Source organism: Chionomys nivalis, chromosome 7 (assembly GCF_950005125.1).
Source record: "Chionomys nivalis chromosome 7, mChiNiv1.1, whole genome shotgun sequence".
NCBI classification, from domain to species: domain Eukaryota; kingdom Metazoa; phylum Chordata; class Mammalia; order Rodentia; family Cricetidae; genus Chionomys; species Chionomys nivalis.
This window is the reverse complement of record NC_080092.1, coordinates 15,401,480-15,421,073: the sequence shown is the minus strand read 5'-3', so window position 1 is coordinate 15,421,073 and position 19,594 is coordinate 15,401,480. Positions and strand designations below refer to the sequence as shown.

Genomic DNA, 19,594 nt, shown 5'->3' with positions numbered 1-19,594 from the left:
TGGCAGATCAGGCAAAGGATGCCCAGTGGACTTTCCCAGGAGCGTTTTGCACACCCCTCACCCACAGCTAGCGCCCTGCAAGGACCCTAACTTGCGCGTTCTCTCTGATCTTCACAATGCAATAGCTTTGTTTTACAAACACAAAAACCACTGCTAAAGGCAGAGGGATTTGCCCTGAGGCCCCACAAAGACTAGGAAAGAAGATCTGAAGCCAAAAGGAACCGAAACAGGAGTATGGGAGAATTGGGTTTAGGCCCCATCCCACTCCCAACTCGCCCCATCCCGCTGATCCTTGGGCCCCTTTAACCGGGCGGCGGAAGGGGCGGCCGGGGGAGACGGCGGCGCCCAATGGGCTTCGCGGAGCGTCACTTCCCGGCGGCGGGAGGCGAGTGGCGAATGTCGGGCCGGCTGGCGGGGGCGGGGCAGCCAAGGAGGCGTTGGCAGCGGGCTCGGACCCACGCGGCGCTGCGGCCCGCCTGGCCTGCAACGCTCCCACCGGCTCGGCGGCACGATGCCCTTTGACTTCAGGAGGTGAGTGAGGCACAGTCCCCAGGCCCTCTCTGCAGTCGGCGACAATTCCCGCTGCGTGCAAACGCGACCCCGGTGCACGCCTCGGCAGGCCTGGGGGACCGCGGCCTTCTCCTGGGCTTGGAGCCCTATATTTCCCCCTCCCCCCGTGCAGCTCGGGCAAGCCCACGCACTCTCTTTGAGTAGCGCGGGGTCTCCAGCTTGCATTCCCCTCCCCCAACCTGGAACCCAGATCTCCTCCCAACTCCCAAATAAAAGCAACTTCATCCTCAAGCTCTCTCCCCCAGCCCTCCCTAATGGACCCCACCCAGGGTGACAGGTGGGGCAGGGCGCCTGGTCTTGCCCCTTTGGATCTCACGGCTGCAGCCCCATCCAGTCTGGCAGCAGCTGGAGTAGCTTGGTTCTTCAGAGCCCCAGAATGCCCTGCCCTCCAGATACGGAAAACTGTCCCCCCAGCCCTGGCTGGGAACAGTGTGTGAAGAGGAGGCAGCTGGGGTCCTGGGGTCCTGCAAAAGGGCCAGGCATTCTGCAGGCCCTACAGTATGTGCTTTTGTAGGGTCCTCTGCCTCCTGGAATGTTATTGTACAGGGCCAGGCCTCTTGGAAGTCTGCCTGGGAAGGGCCTCCCCACCAGACATTCCCTCGAGATAAGAAGCACCGAGATACCCCGGGCTGGTGGGATGCTTTGGCGGAACGGGATTCTGGCTCTTGCCCCTCCACCACCCAGCTGCTTTGTATGTTGTAGATGTTGGAAGCAAAGGCTTAGAGTGCAGCCCCTCGCTACTCAGATGGCTGGCCGCAGCAGGTGTCCGGGTACGCTCAAAATATCGGTTTCACCTCTTACAAATTGGTACTAAAAATAAGGTCCCCACCTGGAAGGACCGGGATTATGAGGCACCCCTGACCCAGTCTACAGGCTGGAACTCAGAAATAGGACATCCGCGAATGAATGAGTGTTCTCCAGAGCTAGAAAACGGTTATTCCTCCATCTGTCACAGAATCCCTCCTCCCCTCTTCCTGATGTGCATGAACACAGAACAGAGTGACAGTCAACCTAGTAAATGCCCAAGCTTGTTGTCACATCATAGTACATGGACAACCTGGGATCTAGGTCTTGAGAGGACATTGACCTCAGACTGCTTGACTAGCTGACGTGGTTTTTAGCCCATCCTGGGCACTGGTACCATCTGGCAAACCAGCTTCCTGCTCCTTTGATGCAGCCCTGGGGTTACCTGGGCTCAGACAAATGCTTCCAGACACGTCAGCTTTGGGTTTGGAGAGCCCTGCTGCAGCATTCAGGAGCAGTCCCGATACCATAGTGTGTCCCTGCAGAAAGAAGGGCACGTGACGGGGCACATCCAGGTCCCCCGAACCTCCCTTCCAGAGCTGACTATAAAGGTTCCCAACCCTTCTCTGTCCCCACATAGTCCATTAAATTCTAGGGATTTTGAGTTTGGTGAAGAAATCCCGGCTCTTGTCTCTTGATTCTTTTCAACTTTCTCAACCCTTGCCTGTGTGCTAGAAGGGCAGACCTGGGTTCCAGTTGGAAGTTTGGGGAAAGATGAGGTGAAAAAACAAACAAACAAAAAACCTGGAGCCAGCTAGCTCTTGCTCTTGCCTTGGCTGCTTTGCCTGTCTCCAGCCAGGTGACATTAAAGCATTGATGTTTAAAGAGTACACAGCCCAGCTCTGAGCTTCTACTGCCTTGGGGATTTCTGGACATGCCACCGTTGTCATGAAGTCCCCACCCATGTGGATTTAAAGTTCTTGCTTGTTTGGGTTGCCCACGGTATGAGTGCCTCGTGCAGGGCAAGCCGTGTGCCCAGCAAATGTGCCCTCTTCACATTTTGACACAACGGTGCTCCAGGACTTGCTCTGAGGAAGGCTCCCCATTCTACAGACCTCTCCACCTCTAGGGCCATCATCGGTTTGCTTAGTGTCATCCCTATGTTTAGCCCCCTGCCACTTGTCCTACCATTGGGAGATGGGTGACATATGTCACAGCCTTTGTAGCACTCCTAGAGGAGAGAGAGAGTGAGTGTGTGTGTGTGTGATGTAGGCTCCAGGAGCATCTGCTGTACAAGCAACTTGACATGCATCCCCTTTTAAGACGGGGTTTCTCTGTGTTATAGCCCTTGCTGTCCTGGAACTAGCACTTGTAGACCAGACTGGCCTTGAACTCACAGCGATCCTCCCATCTCTGCCTCCTGGGTGCTGGGATTAAAGGCTTTGTCTTTTAAGAGAGTGTGTGAATCTTCCTTTTAAAGCACAGGGGGGCTCCTCTGGCAGAAGCGTTTTGCATGTATACAGATAAAGCTGGGACTGGAGTTTGGACTGTTAGCTGAAGCTGTAGCTCTGGGACACCACGGGAATCTTGGAGGTCCACCACCTGGTCAGATCTTTTTGTAGCGGAGAACCCAGAGGGGCATGGAGTGGTTAGAATACAGCCTTCACTCGCCAGTTCAAGACCAAGGGGAAACCGGTGCCTTAGCTCAGGTGTGTTTTCCTGCCCACGAAATGGGTATGGTCAGCATCCATACATGAGTGTGGGTGTGGGGCACAGCACGCACCAGGAAGTTCTGGCTTCTGCCTGCCATTATGATCGTGCCCTTTCCCTGGAGCACCCGTTCTCCCCTACCACTCAGTAATTAATGAATTAGTATGCATATTCTCTTCCCTTTCAGCAGTATCCCATCTCCTGAGGGCAAGGATTTATGTCCAGTTTACACATGATGGTGTCTGCAGCACCTAGAATGGTGCCCGGCTGGACTCCAGTTTGTCTAGAGTGCAGTAGGTAATAGTGTGATGCGGATGCCAGCTGCTGGTGAAGCGTTCTGCATCCTTGTTTCCTGTCTTTGGTGCTTAGGGTGGAATCCAGGGCCTCGTGCACGCTAAGCAAGCTCTCCACCACTGAATGGTATCCCGAGGCCCTCTCTCTTCATCCTTGAATGGGCCCTTTTGTGAGTTTTAGGGGTGAAGGGAGGAGGCTGAATGCAGTGGGGAGGGACTGTGGGCCTTAAATGATTACTGTGTTTGCTTTGCTCCTGTTAAGCTGTTTTACTGATACCGATCATTGAACTTACAGAACTGGCTTTGTGACCTAGGTCCGTGGGTGTTGTCACTAGTTCCGGCTGACTAGTGGCACTTGCTGCTTGCCTCTCCAGAGCTCCTCTTTCAGGGAAGAGATGCCATGGGCAGCTCTCGCACAGTGACCAGGTTGAAACTCCATGATCTAAGGGTGCTGCTCCCATCCCATGGTTATCTATGCGCTCACTTCAGGAGGGGTGGACGTGTGTGCTGCCTCACTCAGGGGGGGGGGGGGAGGCGCTTGTGGGGCAAGAGAGATGTCCTTTAGTGCAGAGCCCAGATATCGGATTCTGATTCGTGGGGTCTGGTACCAAACAAAAGCTCTATTGAGAAAGGACAGGGAGTTTCAGGGTGGGGACCCCTCTGAACTTGTGACCCTGTGTGACAAGCGCAAGTCATTTGCCTGTGGTGACTTGGTTTGGCCTCCATCACAGCTTACTCTGGCTTTCCAAAGGTCTCCCTTAGGGCACTCTTGAGTGGACCTTGCAAAGGTTTTCTTTGCTCCCCCGCCCCTCTTTCTTGTTTACAGTGCTGGGAATGGACCCCAGGGCCTTGCACGTGCTAGGCAAGTGTTCTACCACTGAGCCACACCCCCAGCATGACCCTCTTGAAGTTTGCTTGAGTTTTTTAGCATCCCACTTTCAGCCCCCAAATGAGTGACATTGATCTGATAATCAAGCCTGGTTTCCTTGGTACCTGACATGGCTTTCCCAGCAGGCCCTGCACAAAACTGAAGTCCCTTACTCCCTAACAGGCTAAGCCCAGCCACCCCTGATGCTCTGAGGACAGAGTTAACTACCAACCTAAGAAGCAATAAGAATGCCTCCATGTCTACCCCCACATCCCAGAAAGAACTAGAGACTAGCAGGAACATGTACTTCCCAGCACGTTTATAATGGAAATTCAGACTAGAGGTAGAATGGCCGGCAAAAGGCCAGGCATTTGAGTTTGTTGAGCGTGTACTAGTGCCGAGCATGGTCGACCTCACTGTTGGAGTCCCACGGGCATGACTTAGTGAACAACCTGCCCAACACACATAGGCAAGGCAGGCCCTGAAGACTTTCCGGGTCATCCCATCACAGTGAGCCCGCCGAGAACCGAGGTCCTGAAGATGGTGATTGCAGAAGCTGCCCCCACACTACTGTGTGTGTCTGGAGCTCCTGTGTCCTGTGGGCTGGAAGTGTGTTCTTTCCTGGTCCCCGAATTCAGAGAGAAGCAAATCCTCCTCTAATTGTCTGCAACTCCTTTCTCCTCATGAACCCCGACCCAGCAGTGCCCATCTTGAGACACTCATATCATCCCCTTTGCTCTCGCAGTCTTTCCAACACCCTATTCCAGAATTTTCTAAGATCAATCTTTGCTAAAGTCCCCACACTGTTGACATCTGGAAGCATTGGGTCAGTAGCTATGTTCACATGCTCGCCTGGAAAAGTCTCTCCACCCAGGCCATCGGTGAGGAAGGCGTTCTGGCTAAGGCTTGCCCTGCACCTCTAAATCAGTGAGCCAGGACCCTGGTTAACCATGGGCATTGCTTGAAATCATAACAGAACCAGCTGTGCGTCTGCAAACATGAGCTAAGAAGGATTGCTCAAAGTTGGAAGAGCCACGAGTAGGAGGGCTAGAGCCCTCAGGGGAGCAGGGATTGGTGGAGCCCTGGCAGGCAACACTTTGGAGAAGAGTTCTGGTCCTACGACATGACCTAAATAGTCTGTTTTTCTCTTTCTACAGTGGTCCATAAAGAGAGTCTCAGAGTATGTCTCCCCCGCTCCCAACACCCCGCTGGACATGAAACACGGGGCTAGCTGATGCTCTCCCACTGGGCCATTCTGCCTCCCCTTTTATTTTGAGATAGGACCTGTTAAGTTACCCATATTGACCTGGAATTTGAGATCCTCCTGCCTCAGCTCCTCAGGTAGTAGTTTGCAGATGTGTGTCACCTGTCCTTTCTGTTATGATCTTTGCTCTCCAAAGACCAACAGCATCACGGGAAGCTTGGGGGGAGGTACACAGAATCTCCGTGCGGAACCTGACTCTGAGCCTGCGCTTTGACAAGTCCTTTGGTGATTAGAGCCATGTTGAGGTCTACAGACAGCCCTCCCCCGCCCCCACGCCACTGACTGGACCCCACAGTTCTTCCAGCCTGTGCTCTCCCTCTAACACTTGGCCGCCATTCGAAAGCCTCCGTGAAATCCCGTGTGGAAGGAAGCAGGGTCCTGGTTCAGCCTAGTTTTTGCCAGACGTGTAGTCTAAGGAGCCCGATTTTGAGTGCCTGGCACCGCTTCTCAGAATACAGTTTGGGCAGCACAGCCCTAATTGGTCCTTTAAGGAAGGGGTAATTAGCCTAATCATCTGTTGTCGACTTGTGCTTGTAGGTCTATTAACCTAATTGCATTGGTTATATATGTGGGGAAAGTACAGGAGAGGCAGCCCTCTGGCACGCCTGTGTATCTGTTCTGAAAAATTCATGGCCTCTGGGGAAAGCAGGAGGGAGCAGGTCATGGAAGAGGATCTACAAAAGGCACCACACCCACAGAATCTCAGTATCACAGCCATGGAGATGGGCCACCAGAAATTCTGGGTCTCAAAGAGGGTGTCTCAAGGAGCCCCTAGCACTAGGTGCTTTCTGATGGCACAACCTCCCTGTCCAGGAACACCAGCCACCCTCCAGGAACCTGCCTGAAGCACGGCTGGACAGGAAGCAAGGTCTGCCTGCAATGGACCCAGTGTGCTGTGCTCTTCATCCAGATAGTGGGAACCCTGCCCAAGATGAGAGACCTGGCAGTGGCTAAGCTTAATCATTAAGTGAACTCAGCAGGCCTGGTGTGTATGTGTGCATAATAATGTGTTTATATTTGGAATGCCACATAACCCGATTTTAACAATGCACAAAGGACCTTAATATCCAGCTCTCAGAGAACAGACAAGTGGTCAGAGGGGACCGGAGGAGTTCACCATCAGCCCGGAGAATTGAAAACTGAGACCAGCTGCATCTGGCTACCACACCTGGCAGCTGTGTCTGCTGCCTGCTGCCTCCCATCTTGCTCCAGTTTGAGGCTGGGTCTTGACTTTTTTGGGGCGGGGAAGAGGATGTAATGCTGCTGCTTCTTTGGCACTGAGTGAAGCACATCACTGACAGCCGTGCTGGTCCGGTGAGACAGATGCAGCCAGTAGTACTTTATTGCCCGTGTTTTATTTATTTTTACTTACCACACAATAAAATTGACTTTTTTGGTGTCCTTATAATGAAATTTGAGGCCTGCTTATGACCACCAGCTGGATACAGAGCAGGCTCCAGCACTCTCGCAGACCCCCAGGCTGTCACTTTATTGTCATTGGTATTCATTTGAGTTTCGAAGTGCAGGAAAGAATACTCCTGAGAAACTCGACTTCACAGTACAGCATCATTAGCTATGGGCTCCGTGTCTGCAGCAGGTCTATAGAAGATCCTCATCTTGTGTAACTGACACTAACCATTGAACAGTTCTTTCTCCATCCCTTCCCTAGTCCCTGGCAGCTACCACTCTCTGCTTTCTCTGGCTTGCCTATTTTTGAGAGAGTTCATAGAGAGGAGCCCTTCTATATTTGTCCGGCGGCTGAGTTTTGTCACTTAACATTGTCCTCTACATTCATCCGCCTCATCACAAATGACAGGCGTCCTCCTTTTTAAGGCTGTGTAGTATTGTGCCGTGTACTCAGACACCTCTCTATCCGCTCATCTTTGGATGGATGTTGAGGTTGTTCCCACAGCCTGGCTGTTGCGCTTAATCCTCAGCGAACAGGGCTGCGCAGACATCTCTTTGATTTCAATTTGTGGAGAGCGATAAATGCCAAGTAATGGGGTTGCTGGGTAGGTGGTTCCGATAACAGCAATGCCATTTTAGAGTCTCAGCAACTTCCTGAATCCCAGTCCCCACGCCCTCACCAGCACTTAGTGCCTTTTGTTTTTGGATAATGTCATGCAAGGAGATGTGCAGTGAGGCTTCAGGTGGCCGTGTCCCTGGTGACTGGTCATGTGGGATGCCTTTTCATACCCACCGGCCACGTCTGTCTGCTTGGACCTCTGACTTGGGGTGGTATATGCTTCAGCTGTTGAGTTGAAGAATTTTCTGTATGTTTTGGCTATTCCTCCCCGCCTTCACCCCCGTCAGAGTTTTGGTTTGAGAATATTTTCTCCCATCTAGGTTCCTTTTCCTCTCCAGGAACTATGTCCTCTGCTGATTTCATTTTAGAATAGGAATTCGGGACCCGGGGCTGGGAAGTAACTAGCCAGGCACACAGCCGCTGAGTTGTGTGTGCAGGACAGGGATTCTAGAGGCTGGCTTCTCACTGCAAGGACATCCTTCATCTCAGACACCCTGAGCTTATTGATTTCCATCAATCCTGGCAAGGACTTGTCTCCCCTCGCATTCCCACCAGAAGCCACTAGTGCATAGGAGTTAGTCAAAATGTTCCCCCGAGAGCTTTTGGAGTCGGTGTTGCTTGGCCCCCTTTGATGCTTTGCTGGGTCCCAGAGTCCATTCATGGTAGGCAGTGTCTCCAGATCTTCCAGGAGTGTGACATAGTTTGAACCAGGACGCTCTTCTCCATTGCAAACGCCCCAGAGGTTAACTGAGCACTGGCTGCCCTGAGCTGCCCCAGGACCAGCCCTCCCCATGTGGCGAACCTCTCATGTTCACTGTCTCTTCTCACTGCTGGGGACCCTGAACAAGGTACGTGTTTTAGTTTGCCTCATTTGTAGATTGGGGTTCTCCTTCATTGCAGGGATTTCGAGAGGTACTGGCCCAGCAGCTGTTTAACCCCTGTATTGTTATTGGAACTGGTGAACCACAATGGTGGGGCACATGGTATGTGACCACGGAGAGGAAGGGTCCTGGCTCTTCAGGGCCAGTGGTGCCCACTTGAGAACTCCTGGGACAGGTGGAATCTGGGCTGCCCTTTTCAGTAACTATCAGTAAAGTCCTGAGAGGAAGCACCCGTTACACTGAGATATCCAGAGAGCTGATTGTGGCTAGCTGGAGGGAGTGGTGTCCAGCACGAAAAGTGGCCTCGGTGTGTCTCTGTGGCCTCCAGATCCCCTTGTCTTTTAAGAGAAGATAAAAAGCTTAACATTAGGTACAAATGATTGGCAATGGACTCCAGTTTTGTTTCTGTTAGCCATCATGATGGACCAAACAAAGCAATGCACAGTCCTGTGTCATACACCCTGGCTGGCCAGTGTGACCAGCGTGTGCTCACTGGATGGACAGGACTTGGAGCAGAGCCCCTGGGACTCTTGGCCTGTGGCCAGAGGGACAAGTCAGAATTCTGTTCCTCTGGGCTGGCCAGGCTAAGGGCTTGTGCTAGCACTTGAACTCTTCTCTGAGCTGTATTGGAGGGCATGGCCAGAGCTGGCCAGCTCTCTCCTGAGGAGTGTACCCTTCCTCCACTGCAAATACCAGCGGCTCCTGGGCATCACCCTCAGGCCTCCCTGGGGCTGTGTTGCTCTGGCACCAAGTGTACCTAGCAGGCAGCTTGCATCTAGGGCTAAGCCAAAGGCTTGCCATGGATCTCCTTGGTTCACAGCCGGGGAGGAGCTGTATCCCTGCTGACTTGAGAAAGGACAGCAGTTGACGATGATGCCACAGTGGCAGGTGACGCAGCCGAGATTTTTATGCATGTCTATGACGTAAGAGCTGGCTTTCTCAACAGCATCATATTCTGGAGGGTGCGTTGTTATCACTTTATTTTCTTAGGGGCATCCCACAGAAACCCCGATGTTGGTTGTTATCTACTTAGTTGTGTTTATGGTTTGTTGCCATGGAAGCTGTGGAGGGCAGTGGTAGGCCAGTGGCAAAGCCTGGGTGACTGTTTCCTGTCTCTGTGGGCATCTTTGGGCAGGAAGTTACCATTGAGCCTGTGCTGAGGAGCAGTAGAGAGGATGCAGGACTTCCTGTGTGGATCTGCAGAGCACCTTCCAGAGGCTGGAACACTCAGGTGTGGGGGGTTTGTTCACTGGTCACTCGGGCCTGCTGTGTGCCAGGTGTTCTGGGAGCTGGGGTACAGGCAAGTCCCTGTCCCTGACCTCTTGGTTTTGGTTTTAGTTCTGACATTTTTACTTCTCATTTTTAAAAGCTAAGTGAACTTTCAATGTTGAAGTAACTTTAGGTTTTTGAGACGTTGTAGATAAGGCAGAGCTGCCCATTGTCCCCGCTGTGCACTCTGCCTGTTGCCACATGGCGTCATCCCAGCTCAGGAGGTGACGCTGGCATGTGCTTACTAGAGCCAAACTGGTTCCATCAGCGTTCAACCTCCCGTGCAGGCGCCCATGTGTTCTTATGCTGCGACTCCAGTCTCCGCTGGCTGGGGCCTTTGTACAGGCCTTGTATGGCTGTCATGACCATGGCTGTCTTAAGGGCTCTCCAGGGCCCTGCAGGATGTCTCCCTCAGGAGCCTATCTGACCTTTCTCACCAGTAGACTGGAACAAGGGGCTGGGGATGCAACAGGAGTGGGCAGGCCCTTCTGGTCACCCTTTCAGGACACCGTGACATGGTGATGATTCTGACCTTTCACCTCTTCCCTGGCTCCCTCCCTTGCTGGTAGCCGACACTCTGTTGGGAAGTGGAGCACCAGTAACAGCTAGAATATTTTGTTCACATCATCACATAGCGGAGGCCCCAGCCCAGTGGGAGACTGCGTGGCTTTCTAGCCGTGCTGACATGATGGCTCAGGTGAGGGGGGTTTGTGAGGTGCAGGCTCCGTCAGGGCTACACTTCCTTTTATCACTAACCTGCAGAGTGGGAGGTGCTATCAGGGCTTTGGGGGGCAATAAAGGGGGGGCAATAAAGGGGTATAGAACCAAGCCAGGAGAAACCTGGGAGCCCAGGAGTGGTGACTCTGGACTTGTGATCTTAGCATTTGGAAGGCTGAGTCAGGAGGATTGCCCCAAGTATGAGATCAGCATGGTCTATAGAGTTAGACCCTGCCTCAAAATAAAACAGTCTGAAGTTGGATCTCTCACTTAGCACTGGCAAGTGTTTTTAAGGGCATGAGACTTGTCCCAGAGTCGTTTTTTTTAATGTTTTTTTTTTTGTGTATATTTAAGTCATATGGTATGATGTTATGAGATATTTCCATCCATATACCTACAGTAAAATGGTTACATAATGGGACATATTAGCATGTTCATCATCTCCCATACAGACTATATTAGTCTGTTCTCTTTAGTCGTTGTAAAATACCTGAATCTGGGTCACTTCGAAGGAAGAGGAGGTTTAGTTTGCTTGCTTTTGGAGACTGAAACACAGATGTCATTGGGCTAATGCTGTGAGGGTTCCCCGGCTGTATTAACTCTTGACTCACAGTGTCATGGCTGGAAGAGGTCACATGGTAAGATGGAAGGCTAGGGTGATGGGAATGGCTCTTTCATAACCGTCTCTCTCGTGGGGACTGAGTGGGCTCTCACAAGATTCGCATTCAGCTCTTCTGATGGCTGCACGTCTGTAGCCCTGTCTGCATCCCTGTCCATACCCCGTGTTGTGGAATATTAACTAGGCAAAAATGTGTTACATTTGTTTGTGCTGCAGAATATTACGTAAACTATATGAAAGTATGTTACTTTTGTTTATGCTGCATTTGTTTACTTATGAAAAGATATGTTGCATTTGTTTCATATTTGCTCAAGGCACCTGATTGGTCTAATAAAAAGCTAAGTGGCCAATAGCCAGGCAGGAAAGGGAAGGGGTAGGCGGGGCTGCCAGGCAGAGAGGGTAAATAGGAGAAATCTAGGCTTGAGAGAGAAATAACAGCAAGAGGAAGAGGAGAGACTGAGGGACATACCTGGAGCCAGAAGCCAGGCATCCTTCAGCCGGCCAGACACAGAGAGAGCAAGACAGCAAGAAAGTAAGAAAAGGTTAAAAACTCCTGAGGCAAAAGCTAGATAAAGAGAAACGGGATAATTTAAATTAAAAGAGCTAGCCAGAAATGTGCTTAAGCTAGGTGGAGCATTCAAAACCACTAAGAAGACTCTGTGTCATAATTTGGGAGCTGGTTGGTGGCCCAAAAGAAAGAGCCCAGTACATGTTGGCACCCCATGTTGGGCGCCAGATGAAAGTTTAAGTATAAATAGCACCCTGGATGCACCCAATCTCATCTGATCTCAGAAGCTAAGCAGGGTCAGGCCTGGTTAGTACTTGAATGGAAGACCTCCTAGGAATACTGGGTGCTGTAGGCTTTGCCAAATGAAGTGTTTATTTAATTATTCTTTATCAATAAAAACTCGGGAGTCAGGTATCAGAGTCAGAACCCGAATGATCAGACAAACAGATGATAAGCAACCAGTGACCTCCTCTCTCTTGCTCCTTGATCCAAAAGGGTCCCAGACCCTCTCTAAGCCCTCCCTACTACTTCTGGTGTCTCTATCCGTCCTCAGTCCTCCAAAACCTCTATTGTTAATTTTGGTCAGCTAGTAGCTAGCTCTGCCTTCTGTTTCAAAACAAATTTTACTGACACTCTCGAGGGTGTCAGGATGCGATCGGAATATCATACAACATCCCCATCCATACCCGTCTGTACCCCCACCTATACTTCCTCAGCTCTTAAAGGGGCCACCACCTTGTAGCATCACCGTATGGGGACCCAGCTTCCTTCACGTGTCTCTTTGGAAGCAAGTTGCCTCTATGTCTAATCTATGACCCCAACAAAGAATAGCTATGACCTTGTGTAGCAAAACCCTGTGTACAATGTGCTTTTAATTATAGACCTAGGGTATTTATCTGGCCTCTCCCAAGTGTGCGTATGGCATTCTCTGCTTTGATTGGCTGGCTTTCACTTTCCTACCTCCTGCCTGACCCTGACTCTGCTAACCACTCTTCTCTCTGTATATCAGGTTCTCCTCCCCTCCCCAGTCCACATAGCAGAATGTCCCTCAGGTCCATTCCGGCACGAGGCGGGGTCTCCTCTTTTTAAGGCTGAATAATATCCCATTAGGCCCAAGAGCCTCGTTTTCTATATCTCTCCATCAGGTGGTAGCTGCCCCAAGTTCTGGCTGTAATGACTAGGCTGCAGTGGGGGTGCAGGTAGCCCTTAGGGGTTTGATTTATTTGGATTTACATCTAGAGGAGAGATTGCTGGGTCTACGGTTGTTCTGTGTTTGATCCCTATTTTTCACGATGGCTCCACCAGTCTATATCCCCTCCCCCCCAGCTGTGTGCAAGCATTGTCTTTCTTCCATGCTCTCCCCCACACTTGTTACCTTTTGGATTCAGCGGCAGCCTGAGACGGTACCAGAGTGTTTTGATTTGCATCTCCTTGACAGTTAATTGATGCCAAACACCTTTTTGTTCTATGCTTGGCTGCCTTGCTCATTTAATTGTGGTTGCTCATTTACAGTTCAGAGGTTTAGTCCATTATCATCCTGCGGGACATGATGGAGTTCAAAGCTCTACAACTTGTGGTGGCCACGGGAAATGGTGTGAGACACTGGCTATGGCTTGAGCATATGTGAGACCTTAGAGCACACCCTCGTAGTGACACTTTTTCCAACAAGGCCACGCTTCCTAATAGTCCCACTCCCCTGGGGGGCCGTTTTCTTTCAAACCACCACAGTGCTCTTAGTTTGCTCTAGTCTTATTTATGTATTTGTGACTTCTTTATTATTGTCTTATTTACTTGTTGCTCTTGTAGCCCAATCTGCTATTCAGTAAGTCTTATTTCAAGCCAGTGATTTCTTCCAGGAGTTTTATGTCTTCTGGATTTACATTTAGGTCTTATGATTTGTTTTTCTTTAATCCACATTGAGGTGATTTTACATCTGGAATAAGATGAACTTAATGATTTTATTCTTTTACATATAAAAGTATAGGTTTCCTGGTACCATTTATTAGAGAGACTATCTTTATCCATTGTGTCCTCTTGATGCCCTTAATCAAAATGAGATGACCACATGTGATTGGACTTCTGTCCCACAGGTCTGTGTGTTGGTTTTTATGTTAGTATCAAACTGATCTCATTACTATAGCTTTGTGGTATCATTTACTTACTTACCTCCTTACTTTCTTATTTATTGGTTTTTCGAGACAGGGTTTCTCTGTGTAATAGCCCCGGCTGTCCTGGAACTCGCTCTGTAGACGGACCAGGCTGGTCTCAAACTCACAGAGATCTGCCTGCCTCTGCCTCCCACATGCTGGGATTAAAGGCGTGCACTACTACCACCCAGCTTGATATCATTTTATATCACGAAGTATGATGTCTCCAACATTGTTCTAGCTGTTTGGAGTGTTTTGTGGCTCCATACAAATCTTAGACTTTCTTCTGATTCTTGTGCAGGGTTTTTGTTTTTGCTTGTTTTGTTTTTGTTTCTTGTTTTGTTTTTAATGATATCATACCATCTATGGTTAGAGGTGGTTTTACTTTCATATGTGAACGCCTTTTATTTCTGTTCTTGCCTGATGCTTCTGCTGGTTCTAAGTGGAGGCAGTGGAGCAGCACCCGGCCTTCCGCCTGGTCTTACGGGAAAGCTGTTCTTCCACATTTATATCAGCCGTGGAGGTTTCATAGATGACTCTCATGTTGAAGACCTTTCCCTTTCCACACCTGAATTCTCAGAGTGCCTTCAAGGGTGGATGCTGTCCCGAGCTTGTTCTGTATCAGGATTGTGTGGTTCACCTCTCCGATGGTATGATGCCTCCCATCAGCTGCCAGGGCCAGACCAGCCTCCCAGGCCAGGTGTGAAGCCCCTTCCTCGTGTTGTTTTAGTTCTCACTTGCGGTTTCAGCTGCAGGTGTGAAGCCTCATTCGTCCTGCTCTCCTGTGGTCCCTTTGGCTTAGGTATTAGGGTGACATCAGCCTCATAAAAGGTGTTAGGAAGGGCTCCTCCCAGCCTTCCTTTCCGGAAGAGTTCAAGTGTTAGCACTGATGATTTTTGCAGAGGCCATAGACTTCAGCTGTGAAGTTGTCTGTCTCTGTGGGCCTTTTCTCCGTTGGGGGGTTAATTTGTTTATTTATTTTCATTGATTTCATTATCTTTTTTTGCCCTGGAATCTTACAGATCCTTACTGTAGACACGGTAGTGGGATTGTCTGAGTTTATTCCTGAGGATTAGGAGGTAATACTAAGCTCCAAGTAGGACATCATCTCCCCACCTCAAGTACCTCCTCCTCCAGGAAGCCCACCCCCGATTCTTCTATGGGGGGCCAGTGTTCCTTCCTTAACACTCTACAGCCTTGACAACAGTGGCCCTCCCATCTCTTCAGCTCTGTGACATGTGCCACATCCACCTTGTCACTTCCACACTAGTGGGGTTCCAAAGCTGTGGCAGAATCAGGCTTGCACTGTCCTCAGCGGGACCTGGCCTAGAGCCTTACATATAATAAGGTGGTGGCCCCTGGGTGCTGAGCAGGGCATGGGGCAGCATAGGACTAGCTGTCTACTTCAGATCACGGGGCCACTGTACCTCTCTCTGCTCCGTGACAGCAATGAAAGATGGACCTAATGATACCTCATGGCCGCTCCTGGACTGCCGTGAGGGTCAGGTGAGCGCTCTAGCGCTCTGTAATGCCCTCAGCATGGGGCCTGGCCCCCTCGGGTGCTCATATCCTGTCCATTGCAGAGGAAGCACCCACACACCAGGCTGCTGGAGATGGGGGGAAGGGCGAGACCTCAGGGATGCCGCCTTTGCATTCGTCCGCCAGCTTCTTTGAGAAAGGACCTAAGAAACTTGGTGTCCTCATAACATACAAGTTTATTTTCCCCTCATGTGAAGTCCCAGTGGAGTGGATGCTCCGCTTCTTTGGACACTCAGAGACCAGGTTCCCTTCATTTGTAGGAAGCAGCCTTTGGGGTAGGCTAGGATGTCCAACCTGCTCCCATGCTTGTGTAGAGCAGGTAGGGAGGTGTGGTCTGGCCATGCACCTAGAAAAGATGCTGTTGTCTCTGCCCCTGTGGCTCCAGCTAGCGTCTGCCTCTCCCCTCTCCTGCCATCTTGGTCATTTGGGGCACACTCCTGAACAAATGTGTTACTCGCAATATTTCTTCAAGTCTGTGTGTTTGAAATAGTTCAAACACTTTCACCGAGGGGCGGTGTCCCACACCTTTAATCCTCCCACTCAGGTGGCAGAGGAAGGGGATCTCTGAGTTCAAGGCCAGCCTGGTCTACAGGGCGAGTTCCAGGACGGCCAGGAGTACACAGAGAAAGCCTGTCTTTCACTACCCTCCCCCAAAAGAAATTAACACTTTCACCGATGAAAGTTGACTTCATACATCATAAAAGCCAAGAAGCAGAATTAACTGTGTACACACGAACCCAGCTACGGCAGTGTTCATGTGCCTGCTGAATCTGCTCTGTTTAAAGGTTTCAGTGTTCTCCTCAGCCACTGGATCCACGCCAAGCTGCACACCTGAGCTGGCATAGTGCCAACCCCCCCACCACACTGCTTTCCTATACATATGTGATAGCTTAATTCGTAAATTAGAGCCAAGGGCTGGAACTTAGAGTAGGGTGATGGTACTTGTGCTGTACTGCATTGGAAAGTGGACCTTCGAGACCTTTATTGAGTAAAACTAGGTTACCTGAGCCCAGGCCCTGTGGCTCTTCCACAGTCAGTCTGATAACTCAGATACAACTGGAGTGTGGAGTGCTTGGTTCTCAGTTCCGGAGTCTCACCTCCTCCCTTGCTCCCAGCCCCCCTCCTCTGGGGTCTGTCTACCCCAAGTTAGAACATCACCAGCCCCGTCCATCAAAAACGCACATGCCTGACTCTGCCAACAATACCACAGAGACATCGGGATTCCCACTATGTCCCTCCCCTATTTTACCCTCTCTCCCTCCCTCCCTCCCTCCCTCCCTCCCTCCCTCCCTCCCTCCCTCCCTCCCTCCCTCCCTCCCTCCGTGCTTCATTGGGGCTTCTGAGGAGCTAGGATAGCTGCAGTCCCTCTGGCTATTCTAGCTGCCAGGAGCATGGGTGGAGCCACAGTGTGAGTGGGCGTTTTCCACGCAAGTCCTGAAAAAAGGAAGGAGCAGATGGTGCTAAGAGAGAGCTAACAGTGACGCGGCTAACTAGGCCTGTTCCCTAGAAGAGCTCTGGCAGGCAGGTCCGTGGGCTCCTTTGGGTTGCCTGCTGCTCCTTCCCTGCTTGTGCCTTGCTCTCCCTTACCTCACCAGGCTGTGTGGGTCACTGCGCTGCTACTGTCCAGTTAACACCTGATGGCCAGCATAGCCTGAGAACACAGCCGTGTCCTCCCACTCATGGAGGGCCTGGCGCTAGGTCTGGACTCTGCACCTGCTAGCCCTGTTGGTATAGAAAGGAAGGGGAGATGGAAGTCAAACTGACAACCCCCATAAATAGAGCACTGAACCCTGAGGCCCCCACTGTGAGAGGGGACCTCCCTCCTCTGGGATTGATCTGGCACCATGTGGCTGTGCCCAAATGTTCCTGACTTTCTCCTAAGGGTGTCCACGCGCAGGAAAGGACTCATGGAGGCCTGAGGAACGGGGAAATTGGAGTTACTCAGGCCCCACACTCTGCCACCAGTCTATACAGACTCCCCTTGGAATACCCAGTGCATTCCCAGAATCTGAGTAAGGGAGGTCAGGAAAGAGAAGACCCCCTCACTTTCCACCCTCACCCCAACCTGAGAAGTGGGCTTTCTTGTAACAGAAGGAAACAGAGGCTCAGAGAGGTTGAGAGCCTGGCCCAGAGCCACACAGCTGGTCAAGTCTTAGAGCCAAGCTCCCTTGCTTCCTAATGGGCTGGCTTATGGAGGTGACAGAATCTAGGGGGGATAGACACAGGCTGAGGTGAGGCTGGGCAGAGCTCTAACATTCTAAAAGTAGGGAAATTCTGAAACGTAGTGGCTGGGGGTGGTCCAGGACTGAGACAGTAAGGCTTGTGGTTAATTCGGGGGCTCGGTTGCTGCAAGGGTCTCTGGAATGCCAGAACCGTCATTGAATGAGACCAAATGGATGGTATCAAAATTGATGGTGTTGTGAGGAGCCTGGATGCCCGAGGCAGACTCTCTGGGTAAAAGTGTTTTGCTCTGTGACCCAAGGCAAGGTTCTAAAGCTCACTGTGCCCCATTTATCTCGTTTGTCAAATGCACATCATAGGTCATTAATGTGTGGGCCGGATACGTGATAAGTACTCTGCTTGTCAACTGCTGTGATTTCACAGATTTACCATGTACCCAGTACCCACTCTGCTTCAGCGCTAAGAACTGAATGTAGGTCCTCAGGCATGTTGGGAGAGCCCATCCACAGAGCCATAAACCCAGCTGGAGACCAAAAGGGTGCCCCCAACGGTTCCCAGTGCAAGTATCTGAAACTCCAAGCGGAGCCGAGTGTGACCGGGTGCACCTCCTGGTAGCCGAACCAGCTGAAGAGGCGCGGCAGAGGCATCCAGTTATTGCCGCCATTTGATGGCTGGGAATGTGAACCTGGGGTTTGGGGGTTGATTTTTTGTGCCTCTCCTTTGAGATCTGTGCTTGGAAATGTAGCAGTGGGAAATAAAAAGACGCAGAACAGGGGAGCGAGAGAAGATGGTTTTTGATGTTCCGGAACATAGGCGTGGTCGGCCCTGGCGGCCCCGGTGGCCCTAGGCACATGATTAGCCTGCAGGCCTGGGTATTTGTCGGATGATATTAAATCAAAGAGGTGACGTAGTGTCTAGCATGGACAACCGAAGGGACAGTGGGAGCTGGACCGGGGTCGAGGTGTGTGTCTCCCTATGGAAGGAGCCGGTGGCCTTGGGGGAGATGGTACAGGCTCCAGTGACTCCAGTGTCAGGAGCCACTCTGTCTTGATCCTTAGGTCCTTGGGGTCTAGGGAAGTGCTGGGGGCATTGAAGACTCGGAAGACTGTGGCAGAGCTGTGGAGTGAGTGTGCCAGTCCTGTCTTGGCCTCATTGAGGATGGTGCCTTCCTCCTGGGGACAATGGAGTGTTGTTGTTAAGACATGGGACTCACTCAGCCTTGATGTGGCTAACAGTCAGCGTAGGGTTCTGGGTCATTATGGGTTCACCTAGTTATTTCTGTGTCTGGACCTGCATACAGGTTCCTATATGATGCTCTTGACTTGTGGGTTCAGCTGTCCTTTTGGAATTTTCCCACTACCTTGTGATAATGGCCTAGAGAAGAGAGGTACATGGCTCAGTCTGAGGGAGGGGGCCTCTAGGGGGAGCCACCAAATGTCCTAGAAATACCTGTGTGCTCATACGTGTGTACATACATGTGTAGGACTGTACTTGTGCCCATCTGTGCCTCAGTGGTGTCACCTTTGAGGCTTCCCAGGGTGGGACATGGAACCCGGGTTTCATGTCCTCTTCCACCAGGCGTGGCCAGTTGCTGTCGCTCAAATAGGAATTACACGGGAATCATGTAATGCGCAATGTGCCACAGTGCCAACTGTTACGGTAACTCGATTGGCCTCGGGGGTATCCTCTTGCTTCAGAGAGCAGCATCGAGTCCTGGCTCAGCCCCCTTGCTGTGTGGGCTGGCTTTGGGTGTCCCCCTGTACTTCCAGGGTTCCAGAGATGAGAGGAGAGCCAAAGACATCTGCTTAGCTGTGTCTCACATATTGAGTTTCTGGTTAGCCTGGACTAGAGAATAAGAACCTGTCTCAGAAGAGCCAGAAGCAGTAGCTGGACGTGGTGGGGGAAGGGCTGTAATCACAGCATTGGGGAGGGTTAGAGTTCAAGGTCATCCTAGGTTATATAGCAGGGTCCAGGTCAGCCTGGACTTCACCAGACACTGTCTCAACAACAACAATCCCCACCCCCATTGTAATAGCACCCCCATGGACTCCAGGCCTCACGTGGAGGGGTGGCACTGCACTCTACCAGGTGTCTGGGTTTTAAGTGGTCAGTGAGAGCAACGAGCATGAACTCTGGATTCCCCCAGAGCCTGGACCCCCAGCCCTGCTGTCTGCTGGGGCTTATTCCTTCACTTCTTGGTCTTTAACTTCCTGACTCATCTCTCAGGGTGGCAATTCCGTGCCAGGCTCATGTGTGTC

The 19,594-nt window shown here is 51.2% G+C and overlaps 1 protein-coding gene across 1 annotated transcript in view; it reads left to right on the top strand.

Annotated features, from left to right (window-relative positions):
• The first annotated feature begins 397 nt into the window (after positions 1-397).
• Ergic1 (endoplasmic reticulum-golgi intermediate compartment 1) overlaps positions 398-19,594 on the top strand; it is a 105,019-nt gene continuing 85,822 nt past the window's right edge. The window contains exon 1 of the mRNA XM_057776413.1: positions 398-531. Within this exon, the coding sequence (XP_057632396.1) occupies positions 512-531 (20 nt within the window). The 5' untranslated portion in view covers positions 398-511. The remainder of the gene's footprint in view (positions 532-19,594) is intronic.